At 38.2% G+C, this 25741-nt stretch overlaps 1 protein-coding gene across 4 annotated transcripts in view; it reads right to left on the reverse strand.

Moving 5' to 3' along the window:
* DGKI (diacylglycerol kinase iota) overlaps window positions 1-25741 on the reverse strand; it is a 205171-nt gene that overhangs the window by 48783 nt on the left and 130647 nt on the right. For all 4 annotated transcript variants that reach the window (XM_039708217.1, XM_039708216.1, XM_039708215.1 and 1 more), the window contains 7 exons: window positions 21452-21552; window positions 11942-12021; window positions 10060-10104; window positions 6964-7033; window positions 4340-4380; window positions 2639-2766; window positions 1972-2097 (listed from right to left, as the gene is read on the reverse strand). In XM_039708217.1, the coding sequence (XP_039564151.1) occupies window positions 1972-2097; window positions 2639-2766; window positions 4340-4380; window positions 6964-7033; window positions 10060-10104; window positions 11942-12021; window positions 21452-21552 (591 nt within the window). The remainder of the gene's footprint in view (window positions 1-1971; window positions 2098-2638; window positions 2767-4339; window positions 4381-6963; window positions 7034-10059; window positions 10105-11941; window positions 12022-21451; window positions 21553-25741) is intronic.

Raw genomic sequence — 25741 nt, forward strand, 5'->3', positions numbered from 1 at the left:
TACTCCTTTGGCTCTTGCAGCCTCTTTTCCTTGTTCCTTCATACACCTTCTCCTGACCACCTCCATCTTAACATGACTGATGCATCCCTTTTCTCCTTGCTGCTGGACAACAGCTAATGAGCAGCAAAGTCCCACTTCCCTCAGCCCTGCAGGCAGGTCTGCAACCTGAATTAAGCACAGAGAAGCATAACTCCTCTGTGAGCATGTACAGACAGAAACTTTTGAAAGCAAAGCTCTTGAATCTGAGGTGTCTCCAAAGTGCACAAACAACCTCATCAGCAGGGCAAATTTAGGGGTAATTTTCAAGACAGCAAAAGGCATCTCCCTGGTATTATGATGACATTTTACTAAATGTCAAGCTTCCAAAATTTCATTCCAATGAGTTTCATTCCACTACCAGCCCTAACACATCTCAGGAAAGAACCAGTGGATTTATTTATTTGAAGGAAGGTCATTTAAAGGAGCACATTTCTCACAAATCTTGTCTTAAGAAAGAACTGGCTTTTTTTTTGTTAAAGTTTTTACTAAAAGAAAAATAATCAGTCATAGACTGAGTCTTAGTATGAAAAAATTCAGCCAAAACAATTAAAGTTTAGAGAACTTGTAAAGTAAACAATTCCTCATAGTAGGCAGTGCCAGGGACACTTTACTCTGAACAATGCTACTAGCTTCCTTTGTGCTTAATAAATCCACCAAATGTAATTGTTACAGCTAAGCAAACATTTCCAGTCATGCTGATGTAAACAAAATCATTCTTCTTATCAATAAGAAATAAGTCCACGTGTTCTCACCATCTCTCCACACTGCCTAAAACCATCTAAGCATCATTTTTCTCACAGCTTTGCCAGCTTCAGATTTTGGGCCCTTCCATTCAAGTCTATGGAAAAATGAACCTAAATTCACCATTTTTCACTTTTCAAAGAATATCAAGAACTAATCCAGAATTCCTCAGGGAGAAAACCAGGCAATTTTCTCCTGGCAGTGCTACCTTGATCACCCTTTCTTGCCGTGACATCTCCTCCTGACAGCAGTTTCCAGCTAGCTGGAAAGTTTCCAGTTGGTAGTCACATGGCTACACAGCCTGCCATCCCCACTGCAGCTGTGCCAGAGCTGTAGGCTCTGCCTGCCCTCTACCTTGCAGCCCTCTCCCACACACATCCTGACAGAAAAAAAAGTCTGAAAAAAGGCAACATTGTCACTAATCCTATTTTTTCTATACTATGTCTTAAAAGCTGCCCATAGGGTTGCTGATACAATAGAACTACAAACACAATTATACATAACATAATTATTGGGGAATGGGTGGAATATGATACCAAATCACAAATAACTTTCAAAGCCACAAACAGTTCTGACAGACATTTCCCATCTAATCTTTGAAAATGATCCACTGGCAGTTTTGAAAATCTAAAGTGAAATAACCAAAAAGTTGAGAACAATTTCTAACATTAAGCAGAATAAGAGGTATTTTTAAATCAATCTGAACATAGTAGATAGTACTAAGGCAAAATTTTCTTTTATGGGGAAATTATCAAAAAGAAAACCACTGTACAGCCATCCTACATGGTTCAAGATATGAAAACCTTTGCCTACACCTTTGACAGCAAGCAGCAGTTATAGAGGTTCCTGCTTTATCACATTGCATCAGAACTAACTTGAGGGTGAATGCTTTGACCTTTCACCAAACCAATTGCCAAGAAGGTTTTCTGGAACTTCAGACATCAAAAATAAGGTATTTTCTTTCAAATACTTGGATTTAGGTTTATTAAAAGGAGAGGGTGCATAAAGAACGAAACAAAGACAAGCACATAAAATAATGGACAAAGAGGAAGAACAGAAGGGAGAAGCAAAAGAGAAATAGCAAATTTCAGCATTTCGGCACAATTCATTAAGCTTAAAGGAGGCATTAGAAGTTGTCTGTGGTGACAGGGACAGTGCATCATTAAGCAGAGAAATGCAGAGGGCTCTTACTGCAGCATATGTGTCTGGCTGGCGTCCTTTTGTTTGTCAGGTACCTCGTAGTGGGGAGAAATCTTTCCAAGGCCGCTGTCACTCAGCATCCTCTTCCGAACCGCAGGGTTCCACCGCTCCGATATTCTAAGGAGAGAAGGAGGAAGAGAAAGGCATTCATACCCCTTGTATGCTCCACTTGGAAGCTGTCTTATGTTTATTGGTTCCCAGTATTTTTCAGCCCATAGCAAGTTAAAATAGATTAATTCACTATGAGTGCTGTTCCTAAAGATGAATAGAAGCATTTCTGGTCTGTCAAGAGGATGATAAGAAGCAGAGACACTTCATGATCATTCTTAGGCACAAAGGGCTTCAGGGCTCTACACAGTAGGATCTGAACTCTAACCATGCAAAGTTTGTAACTCAATCATTAGAGATTTATGGCAGGATTTAGGGTCAGGTGGTGTGAGGTGGTTAAAAGGTGTGAAGTCCACTAGTCCTGCTGTGTGTTCCAGGAAGCCCAATGGAGTAGATGTTACACTACTCTTCTGTCATTACCACAGCTGGATTTGTTCCTACCTAATACCCACCCTCCCACAACTCCTAGTCCTTCAGAAAAGGGGGCCGGCCAGAAACAGATGTCCATCTCTAATACACCTGATGAAAACCAGATTCCAGCAGCACTCACCCAGTTGCCTGCTCCACTACCAGGTCAGGCATTCCTGGTGGCGTCCCCACCTGCTGAGACATTACCATCTCTGGGTCCAGAATAAAAATCTCGTCCTGCGAAATTTCCGTCACAAAGTGCAAATGTTCCTGTAGGAGTGACACAAGCAACAAATCATGAACCTGCAGCAGCACTGGTCCTCAGAGTACCCAGCTGCCCTAGAATGAGTTGAGTGCATGTCAGGTTCCCTGAAGAATATTCAAGGGACTTTGTATTTAAGTGTGTGCTCACACATACTGACACATTAAAATCAATGCCACAGAAGTCACCAATTTATTTGTCATTCAAGCCAAACAAGATTCCCCATGAGCAAGCTACACACTCACGGCAATATTTTAAAAGCTGTTCCTAGATGACTATGCCATTCTGATGAAACCTGCAGGTCTACCCATAAAGCTGAGGTTTGCTTTTTGAAATGAGGACCAACACCTGAAGCCTCTTCTTTGATGATGGTTGACAGAATTTTTCACTTCCAGATCTCCACCAGTTTTACATTCTGTTTTCACATCTCCATTACCAAAACTCTCTTTCTCAATCCTTTATTTTGTTATTGACACTGAATGCTTATTGTCTTTCAAAAAAAACCATTGAGTGTGAGTACGCCTGTCTATGTAGTGAAATGGGTAGGAAATTTGCCACTGTTTGTGTGCTGGGACCAACACACAGTATTTAATTTTTTCTCCACAGAATCACAGGATGAAGGAGTAGGCATTAAAAATGACCATAAGTAGAGCATCAAGCATTGGAGAAATGCAGAATAAGCCCAACAGAGTCAAATTACCCAGTTTAATCTGTAGCAATATCTTCTTCACCCCTGCCTTCCCAATGTTAGATTACAACATCAAACCACTTGTTTGACTGTGTGAAAAGTCCCACGGTGTCTACATGCAGACACTGAACAGGGGAACACTGAACTAAAGTCACAGCTCCTTCTGCTTGAGCTAAAGCACCAGCTGCTTTTGCTAAGAAACAGTAACATGTTCATGTGATTCAGAAACAGCTTACACAGCTCTCAGGGGGACCAGATACAAACAACCACAGTGTGAAATCAACAATTTGCACTTAATGCTGAGCAACTAATTGGCCTGTTCTGGCTACAAATCAGAAACACCAAAAGCCCTGTAAAATTTTCAGTGTCTTTTAAAAAATGTATTCAGATTGTCAGATCTACGCCACAGGTTTGAATCCAGCAGACACACAATTTTTTTGGTGTTCCTTGTGACTATTTTGTGCATCTCTGTTCATAATTCTCAAATTGTAACAACATCTTAATTTCCATAGCTATTTCATGGCATACACATACACACACAGGATCAAGACTTCTGATGCCTAAAAGCAACATTGAAAAGATAAATACAAATACATTGGTGCCATACAGATGCCCCTAGTAAGACTTGATAAGGACAAAAAATTGCAGAAAATTCTGATCTCTACCAGATTGGTAGTAAACAGAATGGTCAGCAGATACAAGACTTCAGTGAAACAACATGAATTAGATCAACTAAAAAACAGCCCAGATTTTTTTTTCTCCAATTGTAATGAGACATCATGAGCAACCTTTTGCAACAGACAGGAAGAATGGCAGATAATTCATTTTAAGCTGCATCTGATGTTAGCTTTAAAAAATAAATTTATAGAAATAAAAAACAAATAAGGATTTACCTGAGATCTGTCAATGCGGTAAAAACGATCAGCAGAAGTTGCTGCAAGACAGAGAAACAACAGCAGAAAATAGTCTGAGCAGGACTGCATGGACAAGCTGGGCTGCACTAACATCACTGGGTCCTAAAACAACCCCTGTGTCAGGGAAGTCACAGTGGCTCCACAAGAACATAAGTTAATTCCTATATGAGTGGGGTATCTTGGGTCAGTACTGTGACCAGCGTCTTTGTCAATGGCACAGAGAATGGAATCGATCATGCCCTCAGCAAGTTCCCTGCTCACACCAGCCTTGGTGGGGCAGTGAACATGCTGGAGGAAAGGGACACCAGCCAGGGGGACCGTGGCATGCTTGAGAGGTGGGCCAGTGTAAACCTCATGGAGTTCAACAAAGTGCAAGGTCCTACACAGGAGCCATGGCAGTCCCAGCACACCTACAGGCTGGGTGGAGAAATGATTGAGAGCAGCCCTGCAAAGGATTTGTGGGTGATGGCTGCTGAAAAACTCAGCATGAGCCAGCTGGGTGAGCTTTTAGCCCAGAAAGCCAGCCATGTCCTGGGTATCAGTAAAATGGAAAGTGGCTAGCAGGTCAAGGGAAGGGATTCTCTGCCTCCACCCTGCTCATGTGAGACTCTGCCTAGAGCGCTGTAGTTCTGCTGCCCCCAGCACAAGGACCTGGAACTGCCAGAGCAAGTCCAGAGGAGAGCTGTGAAGTTGATATGGGGACTGGAGCACCTCCCTTACAAAGACGGGCTGAGAAATCTGGGGCTATTCAGCCCGGAGAAGAGAAGGTTGCATGGAGACTCCAAAGCAACCTTCCAGCATCTGAAGAGGTCTACAGGGAGGCTGAAGACAGACTCTTCATCTGAACTCTGGTGACAGGACAAGGAGTAAGGGTACAAACTGAAAAAAAAAGGGGGAAATTCAGGCTGGATATTAGGAAGAAATAACTGTGAGAGTGGTGAGATGGTGGAACAGGTTGCCCAGGGAACTTGTGAATGCCCTAACCCTGGCAGTGCTCAAGGTCAGGCTGGGCAAGGCCTTGAGCAGCCTGGTCTAGTGAGAAGTGTCCCTGCCCATGGCAGGGCGGTTGAGCCTAGATGATCTTTAGGCTCCCTTCCAACTCTTAACATTCTAAGATTCTACATTCATATCCCATTAAATGCTGAATTTAAAGAAAAGGCTTAATGAAACAGCAGTCACGAAAATATTAACTTAAAATAAATATTTTTAAAATGTATAAAATGGATTTCAGTCTTATAAGAATTGATTACATTAAAATATGTGACAGAAAAAGCTGCTTTGTTCCGATGAGAGTATAGCGTGTATATATATATATTGAATTTGATGGGTCTAATGGGATTAATTCAAATTCTGAATCTAAAGAAGAATAATATGCTTAGGAGCGAATTGACTACATTAAAATATGTGACAGAAAAGTTGTTTTGTTCCGATGAGAGTATAACAAGTATATATATATATATATATATATATATATATATACACTGAATTTGATGGGTCTAATGGGATTAATTCAAATTCTGAATCTAAAGAAGAATAATATGCTTAGGAGCTCTTTATAAATCAAATGCTCGGCCACAGATATTGACTCTGAATTACCAGTATGTTCAAGGGAAATTTATGCTACTCATGAAAAACACATGAAAATAGGGGGATTCACTAAATGAAGCACATATTATGAAACTTGTCATTGCCAAATAATTTATATTACTAACCTCAAAAGTATTTATCATTTACAATGTGCTTCACCAGATGCGATTTTTTTTTTGTATCTGCTTTGCATTTATTTGGGTGAGTGAAATCAGGTTCATTCACTCTGCAGTTACGACACAAGAGCACAGTGATGTAGCATTGTAGGTTTTGGCACTTCACAGGAATATCAAATACTAAAGACAAAAACTGAACACACCTACCCATCCAGCTTTCTCCAAAAACCAAACAGATTCTCACTATGGCTTTTATCAATGTCCCTCATGAGAGACAAGGAACAGTGATTAGAAATTGCCAAGGAAAATTTGGTTTTGTTTTGAGCATTAAAAATTTAAGCCTCCCATGTTGAAGCTTTTATAAAAGCAGATGCCATCCATTTCAGCTGCTAATTCCAGTGCTGTGGAGCCTGATGTAGGGCCCAGATAAGTCGTCTGTTTTGACAAAGCCTGGGTCAAATACAAGTGCAGCTCTCCAGCACAGAGTTACAAGGAAAGCATGGTACATTTCTGTCACCTAGACACTGCAGTGCCCAAAGACTACAACACCTGCAGAGAAAACAGGGTGAAGAACTCAGCCTTACACCCACTGCCACAACTGGCTGTACTCTGAGCTTGGGCAGTGCATGCAATAAAGTCTGCTCTTCACAGCAGAGACACTGATAAACCAAGCTTCTAACCTGCCTCAGTGGAATGCCTCTCTGTGGCATGAAAAACCTACAGGATATATTTTGATTGTTAGATGAAGGGCCTGTTTAATTTTTTCAGCTCCTTTTTTACCTGCTCAGTATAACAAGAAGGAACAGTTACCGTTCTCCAGTATTACACTCAGAACTATCCTCCACAGGCACACCAGAAGCAGGCAGCATGCTGGGCACAGCAGAAGGGAGATGCACTTACCATCTAGAAAGCACCATCTAGGAGAGAGCCTCTGAACAGAAAGCACTCTGGGGAAAGAGCTTTCCTGGTCCTGGATAGGACATGAAAATTGTGTTATTAAAGAAAACCCAGCAAACATTTCTTCTCTGATGAAAAGGACTATTTTCTAGACTGACTTTTTAATTTTGCTTTACTGACATTGCACAATGTGCAAAAGCTATATAACCCAGGAACCAAATTAAATTACTGGGGAGGAATTAAAATTTTCTTCTTAATCTGTACTTATCAAAGACTCAAACAGGCTACCCCATGTGTTTTTAGCTCTGACTGGAGTGGAAAAGGGATCAAAAGGGATCTAAGAGAGCAGAGGATGATCATGGCTACGCTTCATGCTGCCAGTGAATGGCCAGCCGGATTCCTAAACCTGATGCATATAACATTTAAACACAAACATATTTGCATAGGGCAAAACAGAGTGGCATGGATCTTTGGCACAAATTTGTATAGACACAGATTATTCTAGCATTATTCACATGTTAAGCAGTACAATCAGAACATCTGTAAATGTTGTAAATTCCGGTACATGTTGGCTCAAGATTAAACTTTAGTCCTCTTTCAGACAACAGATCACAGAGTAGTATATCAAGCCACATGGAAGGAAGAGAAAAAGTAAAAGCAACAGGAAGGATTTTACTTGATCCCATAAACCTTATTCTCATATACGGCTTATGGTATCCAGCATCTGTGCATCACAGAGATGGAGACAAGGACAGCAAAACATCCCATTTAGTGAACTCTAACTGTACATGAGGAGCAAACCACACATCTCAGGGATTTAACAGAATCAGATTTAAAATACAACTTTTTCTGATACAGGAAAACAGACTTGTGGGATTTTAGGTCTGATTGTATTGCCACTGGAGTGTTTGTCAGAAAATCAAGGATCTCTGAAACCTGCTGGGCTTGCTGGCATTGTTGTGTCTACATGCACAAAGCTTTATGTATCTTAATAATTAGTCCACCCTGTGTCGAATGGAGGGGACTGCAACACAAAGGACAAAAGGAAGAAAACTTCCAATGGTGTGTACTAAAATGCAGTTTATAAAAAGAGGAGAAATCAGTAAAATTCATAGAGTACAAAATGCTGAGAAAATGCAGGTAGGAATACTACTGGTAAATGTCAACTTGAGTCACAAATTGCACATTGTGACATACTCCCTCCAAGACTTCATTACAGTTCAACTACAGACCTAGCTTGCAAAGTTTCAGGCCCATGAGAATGATATTTTGTGAGTCTTAAACTCATTAGAGAAACAAAACAGAATGAGAAAACACTCCAGTAAATTTTTTTCTCATTTGCACCTTGGTTTGCTAATAATTCTGCTGACTGCCTATGTTTTGAACTGCAAAGGAATCACACAAGAGAATTTCATTTATGAGATTTAAAAGTACCCATGACACTTTATTAGTGAGGTCTAAAGACAGTTCAATCAGCTGAAGCACCTTATTCATGCCCTTTATCCCCCTCTTTTTCCCATTTCTGTAATATGTAGAGGGATACCAACAAATACAGAATAAACCTCAAATTAACCTAATGAGACAATTTGCAGAAACGAACCACTGTGGAAAAAAAAATATTACTAGACAAACAAGTACCGAATACAAAACACAGAGAGGGTGCATTTAAAATGTAGAATCATAAAAAATGAATGGTATGTTAGGGATTTCACACTGCTGTGCACTAGAGAAAATGGGTAGGCAACTAATTTATATACTGCTGTAACTGCAGAGGTTAGAGCCAAGCATGGAGCTGATTTCTGACATTTCATACTCTCTTGTACATCTCCCCATATACACAGATTTTGTTCGTCATTTTACCTCAGGCAGTTTTCTACACATGGAGCAGTCAGCAGTCACTTAGGTTAATTCATTATGAGTGGAACAGAATCATACATGCTGGTTTATTAGTCAATTTGCTAGACACTAACACTGTTCCAAAACCTAGTTCCAGGGCGATGATTGATGGAAATGTCAAGAATATGAAGTTAGCATTGGGCAGGGAAACAAAGAAAAAACCATCAACTGATATAAAGAAGGCAAGTCCAGCAAAACATGCCAAATTGCATTTGCTTATAGTGTCTACAGTCAGAGCATCTACAGGCATTCTCATGAAACTGGAATTCTGCATCCCTCAAGTAATCATTATCTCCAAAGAAATTATCTGCAATTTTACCACAATTGCTTCCTGTAGGCTGGCTCTCTATATGCTTCTCAGTGAACTCATTCCTGCTGATGCAACAAGACTTGCATTGTTATTTCTAGAAAGATGCTATCAGCACCATGCAAACTTGTCCTGTGATCCTAAGCACTATGGCAACTTACCATGGTCTGTGCCAAATCTCCATGCTAACATCAGATAATTTCAGGAGTCAGTAGAGTTAGTCTCACACAGTTTACTTCCAATTTAAGCACTCTACAATGAATTATTTTACTGAGAGAAATATGCATTCTTGAATGATACTTCCAACTGAAAATACAAGTTCTGTATTGCATAAATTGTAGAATAAAGTTGCAAAACACAAAGAGACCAATTTTAAGAACTATCCACCTAAACTAAAACATATTTATCTCATGCAGAAAACACACATGTGCTTAGGATGGACTAAAAAATTACCCTGAGGATTATGTAAATTCGAGGTAGATGGCTGTCCTGTACAGAATTATTAAGAGGCCGGGCTTGCTAAAACACCTTCCCCCCCACCCCTCCCCAGGGATAGACTTTGCTACAATAGCTATGCAATACAACATGTCATTGTTCAGTTTCTCAGACAGAGAAACAATTTTGTCATTTGTCCTACAGAACACATTTTCTCATTCACTTCAATATGGAAAATACTGCTATTGCAATATCACAACCATCATCAAGCTTTGCTAATTTTAAAGGTGATTCCATAGAACTTGCCCAAGAGAAAGCAGAACTTGCTTCCAATATTTAAGGGTAAATTAGATAATCAGATAATTAGAAATTCATCTAACATATGGCTTCCAATGCAAAGAGTGTCACTCCCATTTTTAAGTCTCTTTCTGTTCTGATACTAAAAGGAAAGCTTCTCTTACCTGGTAATGAACTCTTTGTGTAGTAGAGGTTACTGACTGTAGGTCCTAGGAGGAAAATGAAAGACATTACAATGATGAAAAAGATTACAGCAACAAGAGCTGTATGTAGTTCTACTATCTGAAGTGGTTGGGCAAACACAAATCATTTTGCAAGTATTTTTCACTGGTTTTAAGCATTTGAAACAAACTCCACAGAAAAATCAAGGAAAGCTCACTCAAAGTTTAGATTTGTATGTATTTGGCCAAAAAATAGTTTCAAAAAAAGGAGATTGCACTAATGTATCTTATCATATTAAGAAATCTATTTATTCCAAGAGAACTGTCTAAATTTACAATGTCAGCAACAAAATTAATGAAAATATGTCAAAAATCTTTAAGACACTTTTGCAAATATTTCAGAGTGATTAATGCACTTAAGAAAATCACTGACAGTTCTCTCTATTTTAAGACAACCTCACTCCAAGAAGGTCATATCAGAATGATCCTGACATTTAGCAGGGTTCAGGCATCTAATTTATTTTAATAGAGATTTTATCAAATAGTTATAGCGCATGACATAGTCTACTAAAGAGCCTGGCTGGCAGACTGTTGCCCTCCAGCAGCATGGAAATTGGCAGAGCCCAGCCAAGCTTGACATCTCTACTCCCAGCAAATGGGACTGAGCCAAATCAAGCACACATGCAAAAATTAGTACAAACCCTGCAAAAGGTTGGAGAAACACAGTTCCTCCACAACCACTATGGGTAATTCAACCAAAATATCTAGCTGTGCTTCCTTCAGGGGTTGTACCTAAAACTGCCTGAGATCACAGTGTGAGATCACATTTTTAATCTGATGAGGTCATCATCCATCATTCTTAGTATTTCACTGTAATTTTCTGAACTGGATACTTCAAATATGCACCACCTTGCAATATGGATTTATGTCTGATAATTACAGTCACACTCCAGGTCTGAATTAAATGCATTTGATAAAAGGAATCCTGGCTGAAATGCAAAGAAGTGAAAGCCTGAAGTGAGATACTAAGTTTCTTATTCAGACTGCCAGTGTGGAATTCCAAAATCTATTGGAAGTCAATGGCTCTCAAAGAGTTCAATGGAAGGGATGAGCTTCATAGTTCCTACATAAACTAGATCAACCATTTATAAATTCTTATAAATGCTTATATATAAATTGCTTATAAATGTAATGTTATCAGACTTGTAAATGTTTTTGAAAGCTATCACTAAGAGATTGAAAGTATCAGAGACAATACATTAATGAAAATCCATTCGTTTTATCACTAAAGGAGCTCACACTTAAAATTATTTGGGTAATGAGGCATTTGGAGTCTGCATTTTCCAGGGTGTATTGTAGTATGAACTCTCATGAGGCAAGGTGTTTAAGAACAAGAGCAAAACCACTTTTAGCTGTGTGAACACCCATTTCTCTGTCTTTGAAAATATCTAGTTGATATTTGCTGTGTTTAGTGGTGTCTCATACTACTCCATTATTAGAGAACGACATTTGCATAATTAGACCCACTCAAATAGCACAGTGTTTATCCTTGCATAACACATTTTCTAATCCATAATTTATGTAATTTCAACAAGGTATATGGAAAGTCCTAGTATTCCATTAAAAATCAAGGAGAAGTAAACAAACCCATCCAATTCAATTCTGTTATCATTTAAAAGGAATCAGTATGATTTTTAATTTCCTGTTTAGGGACTACTTTTCAGTACTTTTATTATCATATCTTAATTCTAGAATTTCGGTTTCAATGGTAGGCAAATTGCAATACTCTTGATACATGTTTGCTGCAGCTATTAGACCCCTGCACTAAGAACAGAAAAGCATAAAATAGGTTTGTGAATGATACCTGAATTCACAAAGGCCTCACCTCTTGTAGACGGTCAATGTACATACGACAAGTCTCCAAGTCACAATCTCCTCGTACAACTATGATCCCTAGTGGAATGGCTGAAAAAATCCAAAACAAAGAAAAACCTCTTTAACTGAAGTCTCTTGAATTGTAACAGACTTGCAATGGTTTCCAATGTTGGTTTTTTTCATATCTTCATGAAAGCTTTCTGCTATCTAAACCTTAACAGTTATGTAAAAGCAAGAGCATATTAATCATCATCAGTTTCACCCACTTATAATTATCAATATTTCATTTTCAACCACCTTTTATGGTATCATGAAAGAAGCTAAAACATACTCAGTTAAATTGAGTACTTCATTTTCAGATCTGAACATCAAATATTGTTTGTAAAACAAAGGAACATACCCCAGAATAAGAGTTATGGGGGGCACCCTTGTATCTTGAAATAAGAGTGATATTTCATTCTCAGAACTCAAAGTCTACAAGTTTAAAGCAATGGAAATCACAGCCTGATGTCAGGGAAAACTATCCAATGCCAGGTTATTTTTATCTAAGGCTGCTTTTAAACCAAAACAGATACTATTCCATCTACACACAGAATCTACATATTTCCGTATTTAGACGGGGGGGGAAAAAAAGATAACTCGTGAAAATACAGCAAAACCTTTCAGGTTAGGGCCAAATTTTTAATAACAGGAAATCAAGTTTTTCACATTCTTTCTGTTCTTGCCACCAAAGAGTCCAAAACAAAATCACAAAAAGAAAAATAAATAATAAGGAATACAATAAAAGAAAAAAAGTGAGTCCACAAGAAAGGTACCAAGAGAGCTACCTACTAAGATCTCATTAAATAAAAAGAAAGCAAGTGAAAAATCTTGAGTACCTAATTTTGTTAAAGTGAATCACTGAATTAAGTTCTTTTTTTCTCCCTGAAGGGTCTTAAATCAAATAATGGTGAAAAAATTTATGGGAGCAGCGGGAAAGATATTTAAATCCTCACATGAAATATTCCAGAAGCAGAACAGAATATCAACTCATAAACAATTTTGATAGCTGGATTACGAGCAGCAACATAAAATCATCAAGGTTTCTGAGAGAAACAGAAAACACAACTGTGCTGCAACCCTTCCTACTGTTGAAAAGAAGTTGATTAAGGGGGAGAGATGTATTTAAATACTTACAAGTTCTTCATTCTGATAAGAGAACAAGACAGTGCTAAAAGACATTGGGGAAGACAGCTCCTATTTTTCTGGTTCACCAAAGCCTGAAGCACAGAGAGGAGCTCAGTGGTTTCCAGGGAGAAGAGCTGGGGAGCACCTGCTGCAGTCAAGGTCACTGTGAACTTCAGAGGCCAGCAAAGGGCTCAGCAATGCTGCCAAAATTGGGCTTGGAAAGCAAATTGAACAGCAGAAGAGCTACAGACCCAGGAAAACAGGATGCAGGGGAAAAAATGCTGGAGTAAGAACAAGAACATAAAGAAGGAATAGGCGGGAAGGAAGAGGTCACACATCTCCTGAAACAACAGTGACACCCATAGTGATGACAGTCCCCCTGCACATTTTCAGAGAGTCCAGGTCGAAACAGTGCTCATGGAGACCTCCGAGATTCTTTCACTGCAGAACAGAGACTGAGGGACAAGCAAGTGGAAGGAGGGTCAGAAGCAGGGCTTGCTTCAAACACCCCAGTGCTCTGGGTTACAGACTGATTCTCTTTGCTTAGTGTTTATTATTACTTAACCTTTTTGGCAGAAGCCCCTTAAAGCTCCTTGCAGAGACTTCTTAATGGCTATCTAGATTCAACTGAACAGTTGAACAGATCCCTTTGCAGCCCTTACTGAGAGAAGTGTTTGTTAAATTCATTTGTAGCACTAAAAACTGAATTGTAGCAGACATGACTACACCTTCAACAGCTACAGAGCATTAGAGAGTTACAGCACTGGCTCACAGACTGTCACCACAGATTTTTTTCTCTCTTCTCTGCACTTAATGGGGACTAAAGCTTTGACCTGATAAAACAACACATGACAGAATTGAAATCCTTAACTATCACCACTCCTGACAGACCAAAAAAGGAGGACCTTAAAACATTTGTAATTCTAAAGAAATATAGCAAAATATCTAAAAAGAAAAAAACTAGCATGCAATAGATATCTTAATGGTGGTACTTTGTGAGTCTCATCTAATGATTGAAGAAGTAGTGATTTAATTAAATTATGTGATACTGGTTCTTAGTGGTCAATGAACAGTTGTGAAACTCTGGGCTGTGTGACTTTGTCCTTAAAAAGAAAAGTTATGCCTTGACTGTTTGGAAATAGTGAATTAACATGATCTATGGTATCATAAATTCCACTGATATTAAGGTGTAATGTGCAAGGTGGGTCTCAAGTGGTTCCATTCCATATGGTTTATGGCCTTTGAAAAGCTTTTAAAGTCATTACTGGATAACACTACAGTATATGCTAAAATGTTGCTTCCCAATTTTTGTTGTTGTTGTTCATTTGTTGCTTGGTTGGTTTCTTTTGCAAGACCCATTTGTCTTTCAGCAAGGAAAATGTTCACAGCCCTGATTTTTATCATAAACCACAATAAGCAATCAAAATGCACCACACAGTCAGGACTTACAGAGTGCTTCAATAGTTGCTGTTCTAAAACAAAAGCAAATGCTTAGTGATTGATAATGGGATAGAAACTCTGGGGTTGCTGCTCTTTCTACAAATAGTGCAATAGCATGCAATAGAGGCAAAATAATTTAATTTATGGTAAATCAATTAAAGGCCAAGTCAACATGCATAGCAAACAGTAACATTGTGGGCACTTTCATCCAGGACTAAAGGAGCCTCTGCATTTGCTGTGTGGATGAGGATGTGGACAGTACAAATCCCTGTGGGGCACAGGGATTACTGGATATGCCAGGAGAGAGGTGGAAGTGCAAACACATTAAGAGCACAGGCACTACAAAACAACTTTCCGTGTACCCACACACTGTACACTCCTGTGAACATATGGATAAACCCACACACGTGACTACGCCAAAAATAAGGAAGAGCCTCAGATCATGAGCCAAGCCACAGTACTCAAGTGCCAGATATTTTTCTCCTGAGGCGCCTGCTCTTCTGGCAACTTGCATCCATGTCTCAGTTCCTTTGTGCTCCATGAATGTTGAAAAAGGATTTCACCCGGGCAGCTGTGATGAGCAGCAGTGCAAGAACCCAGGAAATGAGACAGGCAGACAGCTGCTTCATAATCTGAACCAGTACTGCAGAAACGTTTTTGTTCCTAGCAACATAAACCAAAACCAAGGATCTGCAGGAGAAGGGTTGGGCAGATGCAGCAGTATGGCCAGCCTGGTGTTCTAATTAAGTGCAAGATTAGGAGTGATTTCCTAAGTCCTCATGAAATTAGCTGTGGAATTTATAAGCAACAAACAAATCTTCCACCTATTAAGTGTTCATTATGCTGAATACCTAGGGCTAGTGAACTCTTTAATAGTATTGAGGACACAAATGAAGGAAGCCCAAACATACTTACATTATTATAAAATTCAATTAACTTACCTGTTTATTGTTATGAAAGTATTCAATTTGTGATCTTAATACCATGATTAACCCACTCAAATCCCAAACAAAACAGCCTTGAGACAGAGCATTACAGTAGATGTGAATGCCAGAAAAACTCATTCTGATTCTGACACACCTCGGGGGACAGGGGAGATTAGACATTGGATTGTAAATGTTTAATGTAACAAATAAAGGATCCTCACTACTGAATATGTCATAAGAAAGCCATTTTTTTAAAGAGCTTCCACTGATATTAAGAATATGAAGGACCAAGCAAATTCATGGTGGAGAATTATAAAATATTCAGACATTTTTATTAAGAGGTTTGGCTATCACCAGTATGGTTTTAATAAAACTGAGTTTGTACAAAAGGATTTTCTTACCACACAAATCTAAGTCACGTATCTCTTCAGATCCCTTCTGCTTATTATACTGAAAAAACCCAATTCTCTCTAGGTTCATTGGCTACTAGTTTTTTTAGCCCACTTGCAAAATCCTCACATATAAGGAGATAAAACACAGTGGAGGTTATCAGATTAAACTAGACCATGTTTGAAAAGGCAGTCATCTGCTCCAAGCTCTCAGTGATTTTTCCAATATCCTGCCAAAAGGGAAGAAGCAGCCCAAGTCAAAGGAGGAGAGAACCTGTGCCAAACACCACACAACAAGGAACAGATTATAGAAAAAAAAATTGAAGAGCTGGGAATTGAAGGTGGCTGGGAATGGATATTGGGAGTAAGAGCTGGCAGCAGAGATCTGGATAAACAACAAATAAATATTTAGGGTAAAGAAAAAGAGCAGAAACCTGTGCTGTGAGGTCTGCAGAGACAGACTAGGACAGGCAGGAAGGATGTGTATGGGATGAGTTATCCAAAGGGGACAACCAGGACTAAAAATGTAAGAGGAAATCAAATCAGAAAAATGCTAACGAAACATGCAAGTTGAATATGGACAGAAGAACCTCACAGAAAAGCCAACATGAGAAAGACAAACTACAGTGTGGTTTCCTGGAAAGTTTAAAAAGGAACTTAATATTCTTGCTTCTACCCACTTCTCTAAGGTAAATATAAATTTTTATAAAGTTATGAATTTAATATAAATATAAGTCTTATAAATATAAATGCCTATCTCTTCTAGTTTAAAGAAGATGACAAACTTAACACATGACAATTTCCCACTAGCTCAAAAGACATAGGACTGCACTGAATATGCCCTGTGAGGTGTCAAGACAAGGTAGATTTAGATTAGATATTAGGAAGAAATTCTCTACAATGAGACAGGCAAGACACTGGAATGGGTAGCCCAGATAAGTGGAAGATATCCCTGTCCCTGGGAGAGTTCAAGGTCAGAGCAGCCTGCTCTAGTGGAAGAGGTCCCTGCCCACAACAGTGGGTTGGAACTAGATGATTTTTAAAAATCCCTTCTCACTTAAATCATTCTGTGATTCATAATATCATTATATGAAATTTCAATGGCTTGGCTTTACTCTTTCCCCCAACCTCAGAGAATAGCAATTTCCAATATTTAACTCACTACTGACTTCTAATCCTCTTGCTTTCACTTTGCTGGGAGGCTTTAAGCAATCCATTCAAGCCCTCTCAGTTTCAGATCTTATAAAATCACCATGATGAAGAAATACCTAAATTAGCTAGTTTGTGCACAACATATATTGACAAAACAAAGTTTTTCGAGCAAGGCACTGACTTCTAAGCAGAGTGAAGGTAATGTTGTCTTCTATGGATCTTCTACCATGTGCCCAAAGAGATCTCCTGACAAATAAATGCCCAATGGTGCATCCTTTACAGGATGAAAGAGAAGGTTTGTAGCTGCACAACCTGCCTTGTCTAAATCCATCCCGCTCAAAACTGCTTCCCAATATAAACACATTTCCTTTGTGGCTCATCAGGAAGTCTTCTGCTCCCTGCTGACTTTTATAGTACATATTCAGGCAATAAATACCAACTCCTAAGTGTTGGCCCTTTCTTACTTAGCTTGCTGTTCAAAATCACATGATCTCCAAATTAGCTTCACCTGTGATATCCCTAAGTTTTAAAGAGAGTTTATCCCTTTGATAGATCAAGGATTCCAAGTGCTTTTCTGGTATGAGGAAGCTACAGTATTACTGTACATGTACACATCACAATGACTCACAATCTTGTTACTCTGTGTACCCCACGTATCTGATAAGAACTCCTAGGATGATCCCAAAACCCTCAAGTAACCCACAGATATTAGAGGTACACACATTATAGACATTTAACTACAGATAATCAAACAGACAAGAATTCAAGGTTAAGATCCCATCATGTTACAGCATCATGCACACACACAGAGCAAGGAGGCTGCACAGAAGAGGATTGTTAAGTTACAGACAGGCCAATCATTAAAAACATGGAACTAAATATTCTCTTAACATTTCTTGAGTCTAGTGTGATATTTTGTTCCAGAGGACCTAATGAGCAGCTGCATCTGTGTAAAATAAAGTATGGGAAACCTAGAGCTGACACAGGGCTAAGAGTTATTTCTGATACTGTCATCACTGCAAATGGGTATGATTCCTCCTTAATTTTAGTGGTACTGAGGAAGTTAAGATTATTCTTCATGCGTAGGGCACACACAACAAGTTAAGGGCCGTAAGGGCTGACATACCCTATTAAAAAATCCCACAACTGTTCAGTTTCTGTTTATGGTGAATCATTTCACTGATACATTTTTATGATGCATATCTGAAATGGTGTTGCTAGGAAAAACTAAGAAGCACTGAAGATCATAGGTCACTGTCTAGCTTATGTTTGGTTTGTTTGTTGCTTTTTTTTAAACATAATTACTTTCCACATATGTCTCCATTGTTAGGAAATTCTTAGTTATATTGGAAAGGAGAAAATAGGGTCTCACACACAAAGATTTTGCTGTCTTAAAAATAACTCAATTGTTCACCCACAGTGCTGCTTTGGATCACACTTTACTGCTATAACAGAAAGCCAGAGAGAGTGTACACAAGACAAGCAGGCAGTAGAGAGAAATAAATTCTGTCCACCTAGAAACATCAGTCTACCTCACTTCTTGAGTAAGATAATCTTAGTTGGGTCATTGTAATGTACAACTCTCATATTGGTCAGAGGTGGTGAAGCTTGTGACTAAGGTGACAAGTGCTTAGGACATGAATAAGGAGGTGTTAGAAAAGATAACTACTTTTGCAGTGAAGAATATTACAACATAACTAAAATGCCACCATATATCCCTTTCTTAAAATGCTGCATTGAAGCATTCATCCCTCTTCACTGAAGGATCAATAAGCACCCTCTGTACCATCATTAATCATTCCCCACACAATACTGAGTTGCTGACAGGAGAAAAGAAGGAGCAAGGGGAGAGAAGAAAGGGACAATTCAGAAACAGCATCTGGGTTAAATGCCAGCTGCATTGACAAGAAAAGTAGAAAACAGAAGGAGAATGAACTAAGGACAGTCATGCCCTTCAAAGGACAAAATGACATTCCTTAATTGTTCTGGAGGCTTTCAAAATGAAGTGTCTACCTCCAGCAGAGTGAAGATTAATCTTCATGGAACATTTTGTATCATGAGCTCCTCTATATCAGGAAGACAATCTTAGGTGAAATAGTTGATAGATTCAAATCAGTATTACAAGCAAGCAAGCATTAATGTATTCCTTGTGAGTTAAAATTATCCAGATTATTACAGTGAGATCAGAGCTTTCAAAACTGTATTATGGAGACATGTAACAGGCAAAAACCTGAATTAATTCTTTGTTATTTTTCCTTCAGGGGTAACTCCTTATTAACTGGCTTCCTTTTCCTGTTCAGATTGTTGTGAGATTCTGCTTTGTTCTCAAATTATTTAGGGAGGTCGAACTGGTTTTAATCCATCTGGATGGAAAATGGATATTAAGTATAGCATTCTGGATTCAGTTGTAGGTATTCTGCCAAAGCCTGAACAAGTATATAAACTTGGTATCCTGCAAGCATCTAGTGAGACATCCATACACACAAGAGCTACACTCTTGCTGAAAGAAATCAGCACCTCTTTAGTAACAACTCCCCAGTAAAAGAGGCATTTAAAGTTATGTAAGCAGAGCAGTAGACTTATGACCACCCGTGTATAGTAAAAATTACATGCCCTGTCACAGGACATTACTACTACAAAGGCTAAGGTGAAGTATCTTTTCTGGTCTCTTCTAGGAAAATGAGGATATTTCCTTTCTCATATTTGTACGGTAAGTAACAACAGTAATGCACAAGCATTACTGGGACACTTAAAAGAGGACTGGTAGGAAAAATCAACTCATGGAAAATATCTAGAGGGAATAGTCCAGTCCAGCTATGTTATATTATCATGATGGACATGCATTAACTTCAAAGATTCAAAAGGGTTTTATTACAAATGAACCACCAATGTCCAAAAGCAATACTTTTAACTTTTGATGAACAAATATCTGTTTTTTGAATGATAACCTCTTAAACACACTCCTACTAAGTGATCAAATCCATATGAAATAAAAAACCAGGGTGTTAGATCAGTTGATGGCATTTTTTTATAATCTTATCATTATGAATTTTGGCAGGTGACAAATAACGTAAATACACAATTACCACTGCAGTGACAACAGTGTAAGAAGTTGTATGTTTTGTGTCAGAACATGTAATGGCTCCTAAGGACAAAAAACATGCTAACTACAGACACAGAAAATTTGCATCCATACTAAGGATGGATAAGAATAGCTCTCCTCAGATGGGAAACCCTCAAATGAACAAAGTTGTTTCTGACAGTGTTGGGGAGTTGTGTGTTCAGTGTGGCCTGAAATCTACTCAATGTAAAACTCTCAATTTCAACTTGAAGCAAGTTCTCCTCCAGTGAGGAATAATCCTGATCCTGTTAAAATTCTTCTCAGTCCAGTGAAGAAGGCTTTTTTTGCTTTATATATATAATATGACCAAAATCCAGTAACTTCAGTTAAGGCTGTCAAGACCTATATTAAAATTTAAGCTATTTCAATTATTTTGGTGTAAGGAGAGATGGTAGATTGAGGAGAGGGGAGACTGGAAGAGTGAAATGGAAACAGTTTAACTATCTTCCAACAATAAGATAACCAAACCAATTCAAAGGATTGTCATCCTGTAATTACCAGAGCACTCTGTATTGCAGAGGGAACTGAAACTCTGTTGCACAACAAACACTTATGCTTGTAATTTAATATGAATAATGAGCCAGATGCGTAACAAGACTATTAAATTGTTATCACAAGCAGCCCTGTCCCTCATTGATTAATGACTCTGTGTGTCACCAAGGAAAGGAATTCCATTTTTAAGTTCAGATAGTCATCATCAATGTTGCCAAAGCAACCACTGTCTGCTTTTGACTTACCCCTAAACACAGCAATTAAACCATTACATGAGGAAACAAAACAGTGATTATTCTCTGAAATGGAAAACTGAAGGCTGGTAAAGAATAAGGGTGTGGAGAACCCAGATTTGTTCCCCAAGATAAATGAACCTGTGCAAGAACCATGTTCCAGGTCAGTACACATTCTCAATATCAAATATATTATAGTGTTCCACTCAGCTTGAAATCTGATGCTAATCATAAAATCTGGTACAGTTTCGTATACTAGAAACCCAGCAGAAACAACAGAAAGATATGAATAAAAAATACCCTGTGTGCAGAACATTACTTATTTTACAGTAAATATAATCACAGGGCAGAAAAATAGGTAAATAAGAAGGCAGGTGGAATCTGCATACATGATCTCTATAGAGGCTATTTATATAGAGAGAACATTTGTACATATGCACATAGAGATGAGCATACTCTCAATATTACTCATCCAAAAGCTTGACTCTGTGTTTGGGGGTTTTTGTTGTTATTTTTGGGGTAGGGGTTGTCTTGGTCAAAGTAAGATTTGTACAGAATGTTCTGTCAAAAGCAGCTACAATCTGGCTTCTTCCAACTTACAAGCTTCCCGGAGTTTTTCTTTGTCGTAATGTAGCCCCTCATATTCTTGTAAATTAATCCTGTTCACTCTGATCCGCAGGCGATCTGGGATGGAATGAGGACTGCAAGAAAACAAGAAAGCTTCTTAGACAAAGTGCTCCCTAGAAAAGTAAAGGAAAACAGGATATGAAGGGATTTCAATCTTCTCTGAAAGAAGAAAATGCACAAGCCTCTTCAAAAGTGATCCACATCCCCACAGGCCTATTCCTGCATTTAAAATTATGACTATCTGCTGCACAACAGCATAGATATTACACCTTAAATAATAAGCAAGATCAGAATCCTGTTTGCTGTTTGTGTGACCTGAAACTGCAAAGGTTTTTCCTGAATTTTTATACGCCCATGAAGCTACCCTGCCCTTCTCCAGTTTGACTTTGTGTAGATTCTTAGAGCCCTACCACATCCAGTACACTGATCTGCCAACTTGAATTTCAAGACACACAAAGATGTTTCTTGGGAAGTATCTCAGGACAACCTCTGCCCATGAGAGCATCTACACAACATTACTGAAGGATCCTGATCCAGCATCTCAGGTCTGAGAAACAGTCAACAAAAATGTGGCTAAGAACCAGATTTCAAAAGTTGTGAGTCTAATACTCAAAACCCAGGAGGACTTTTAAAAGCAGGAAGTAGTATGGCAACCTCACTTTTACAGAATTTATTCTGATTTAGATACCCCAACTACTGATAATTTTGAAAGGCTCAGTAGGTCAGTATCTATAAATTGAGTGTTCATATACTTAATATGAAATGTCCAGATAAATATGGATAGAAATTTGTCAAAAAAGCTTTCTTTTTCACTTCACACTAGTTTCTACCTTAATATAACTTTTATTTGTTGGGGTTTTTTTTAAGTTTAGCTAGATTGTATACAAATTAATTTAGCCACACTTGCATCTTCCACTTTTAAAGAAAGAGAGACCATCTGTGTATTATAATGCATGTAGCAAATGTCTGTCCTGTAGGAACTCAGCCCCAGATCAGTTAAAAGTAGATTACTCTTTCTGTGCTTTTACCAAAATACTGTCTATATTTTCTGTTTTAATCTTGTTAGTACCAGGACTCTGCCTACAGTAATATTATCTAATACACGCTGCCTTTTCAAAGTCATAATACTCTCATAAATATACAGCTTTGCTTCTTTCTTTTTCTCAGTTTTAAACTACCTGACTTATAGCATTTGCACTGCTAGTGAAGGACAAGGCACATCTCACAAATGTTACCTGTGTTACCTCATTTCTAAACAGAGGTTGTAATGTGAATTTTCTTCACTAATGTAATCAATTAATCAGTGGTAGGCTTATATTCTATCACAATGGGCATCGTTTCAAACTCATTATCACAATGAATAATCTGGGTATCTCATGAAAGCAGGAGAGGAAAACAGGATGACCTCATGCCAACATCTGCAAACCTTGGCTAATTTCCTCCCTTCCAACCTACCTGTTAGTGTCCAAACACCATCCCACACAGGACGCTGTTTGGACACCAAGGGGAGAGAAAGACAACACTGACTTCTGTAGATATGCTGACTCACTACCTAATGCCATGTAAGGAAGAAAAACAAACATTACTTCTTAGCTTGAAGCCGAAGGCAACCTACTGCATGTGCAGTATCACCTTCTGAGTCAAATTAGTCCTTTCACCTAAAAAGAAGTGAACAAGGTCTTTTTCTTTGCTTGAAGCTGGAGGAAGAAAAATATCTAAAATGAAGAGCAAATCTAGAATATATTTTTTCTTCCAAGAACCACACACACATGCTCCAAAATTCTCTTTTAATTAGAAATTGTTTAGGAGGACACTTCCCATGATTTTGCAAAACATATCATTTTTGATATATAGGCACACTGTATATCTCTAACTTTGCTTCTGAAGGAGCAACAAGCACACCGTCTAAAGTGTGATGTATTTTCTGAGGAGAAAATGGAGCAGATCCAGTGTAGGAGGGCCATCAACTGGCAAGTACCAGAGTTTGGTATTCTGTTCTGCCCTCCTCTCACACCATTTTTATAAAGACAGGCTAAAACCATCACATAAACAGGTTGTGTGCTAAAACCTACAACTGGAGAGAAACAGAACTTGGCCTCTTGTCCATTTAAAAAATTTAGTTATCTTACTAAAAAAAAAAAAATGTAACCTTGGAAACAGTAGCTTTCTACAGAAAATAAACTATTACCAGAAATAACAGTGCCAGGAGTTCCTTTCTACAGGGTAGAGATTGGTACACTTAGCCAGGTCCAGTCATAAGCAGCATATTCATAAAACAGGTAAACATATATTCATATATTCCTAAATATGTGTGTGTATTGACACCAACACAAAAGAGACATTTATACAGTAACTGAAGCTTGATGGTTTTGTTCATCAGTTCTTTGCAAACACCCTTTATTCTCCTATAATAGTGATTGGCTGACACATTGTGTCACTAAATTTTATTACCTATTCAAAATAAATTTTATTCTAAAATTCACTATTTGAATATTCATTTCTTGTGCTATCAGACTAGTAATTGACACCAGGGTATATTGTCTTCATCAGTCAAACTAATTAACTAATTCATTCACAGAACTCTAATGGAGCTGAGCGAAATACTTCCACTATCAACACTACTTCAGTCTTCATAGACACTGCATCATAATCCATATTATTATACAAAGAGACGAATTTGTCTTTGTTCAGACATACTCAGTATATCCAGAAACCAGAAAGATTAAATACATAAGCATGTCCATGTAAAAGCAAACAACAGGGTGATGAATGTCACTGAACAGAAACATTAGCACAGTATGACTAGAAATAGATGTCTCTAAATACTGTGTAGAACAGCTTGCTTAACTGCAAGGAGAGGAAGAAAAGCTTTCCACATAAAGCACCAATTTATAAATAAATTTGGGGAGATTGCTACACTTTAATTCAACCTAAATTACTTAAATTACTTACCTCTTAACAATTTTTTTTAATGGTGTATTACATAGTCAACAAAAAGTATTTGAAAGTACAGATTAATGAAGTCCATTACCTCCTAAAGAATCTAATTAAGAATTCATTCCATAAACACATCAATCCACAGAATTAAATCCTAAATGTCATTTGCCTCATGAGGATGCAAATAAAGATTGAGGTCAAAGAAAACATTCTGTTTTTTCATGTTTATTATTTATAATGATTTCATTTAAACACAAACCTAAATATGAATCTTCTCCAAGATCTTTCATCTAGAAAACACACTCAACTTTTGATGAAGCCATGACTTCCTCCTCTCACCCCTATTAATCATCCAGCAACAAGTGAGAGGATGCCAGACAGCTCACTTGGAGCACAGCTGGTTTTCCTAGGACATGTGCTCCTGCCTCCAGCCACCCAGGGAAGAGCACAGGCAGAGCAAGTTTGGGTCCTGCCCAAGCCTGGCACTCCTGCACAGCAAACAGCTACACTTCTGCCATGCCACCAGCTTGATTCAGCTGGGGAGACAGACTTGTAAATTATAAATACCCCAATCCCCATTTCAATTATTTATGAACCCAGTGAACCATTTCTTACACTTCATGTTTCCACAGAAAAAGGAAAAAAAAAATATAAACAGTCCAACAAGTCTACAGAATCCAGTGACAAATTTCTAACAGATCTTCAAGAATACAGCCCATACCATCCTACACATGGACTTTTAACATGATTCAGTAAACAGAAAAGGAAATCTACTGCCCCCCCATAGAAAAAATACTTGAGTAAAAAAAATCAGTCTTTTAGGGGATGTTTGCAGTGACAGTGAATGCTTAATGAATTACCTGTCTCCTAGAGAAGAAATAAACATGAAAAATTAATTAAGTATTCTGGTGTTTATAACAATTGGAAAGAGGAAAGCTGTAGCCAAAAGAGAAAAATTAATTCACCTTACTTTCAAGATCACATTGACAGAGCATGGAAATGATGCATTAAAAATAAGTTTCTGACAGCATCTATCTACTGGAAATATAAGAACTGCCACAACATAGCAGACTCATTCAGTCTCTTCTATGAACAAATTTCAACGCTTCACGAAAGTTACCTATTATTTTAAGGTGAAGCTCTTGCTAAGCTCTTTACCTAAAAAAAACCCAAACAAATACCCTTGAAATTATAAGCTCTACCACATATTTTTTTCTCTCATTTAGGAATGAATTTAGCTAGATTGTCATATATATGACCAGCCTTGTCATAGAGGGCTGGACCAAAGGACTTCTCCCCTTGGTTAGGAGAAGCATTGGAAAGAAA

This window comes from Passer montanus, unplaced genomic scaffold, assembly GCF_014805655.1.
Source record: "Passer montanus isolate IOZ18808 unplaced genomic scaffold, ASM1480565v1 scaffold20, whole genome shotgun sequence".
NCBI classification, from domain to species: Eukaryota; Metazoa; Chordata; class Aves; order Passeriformes; family Passeridae; genus Passer; species Passer montanus.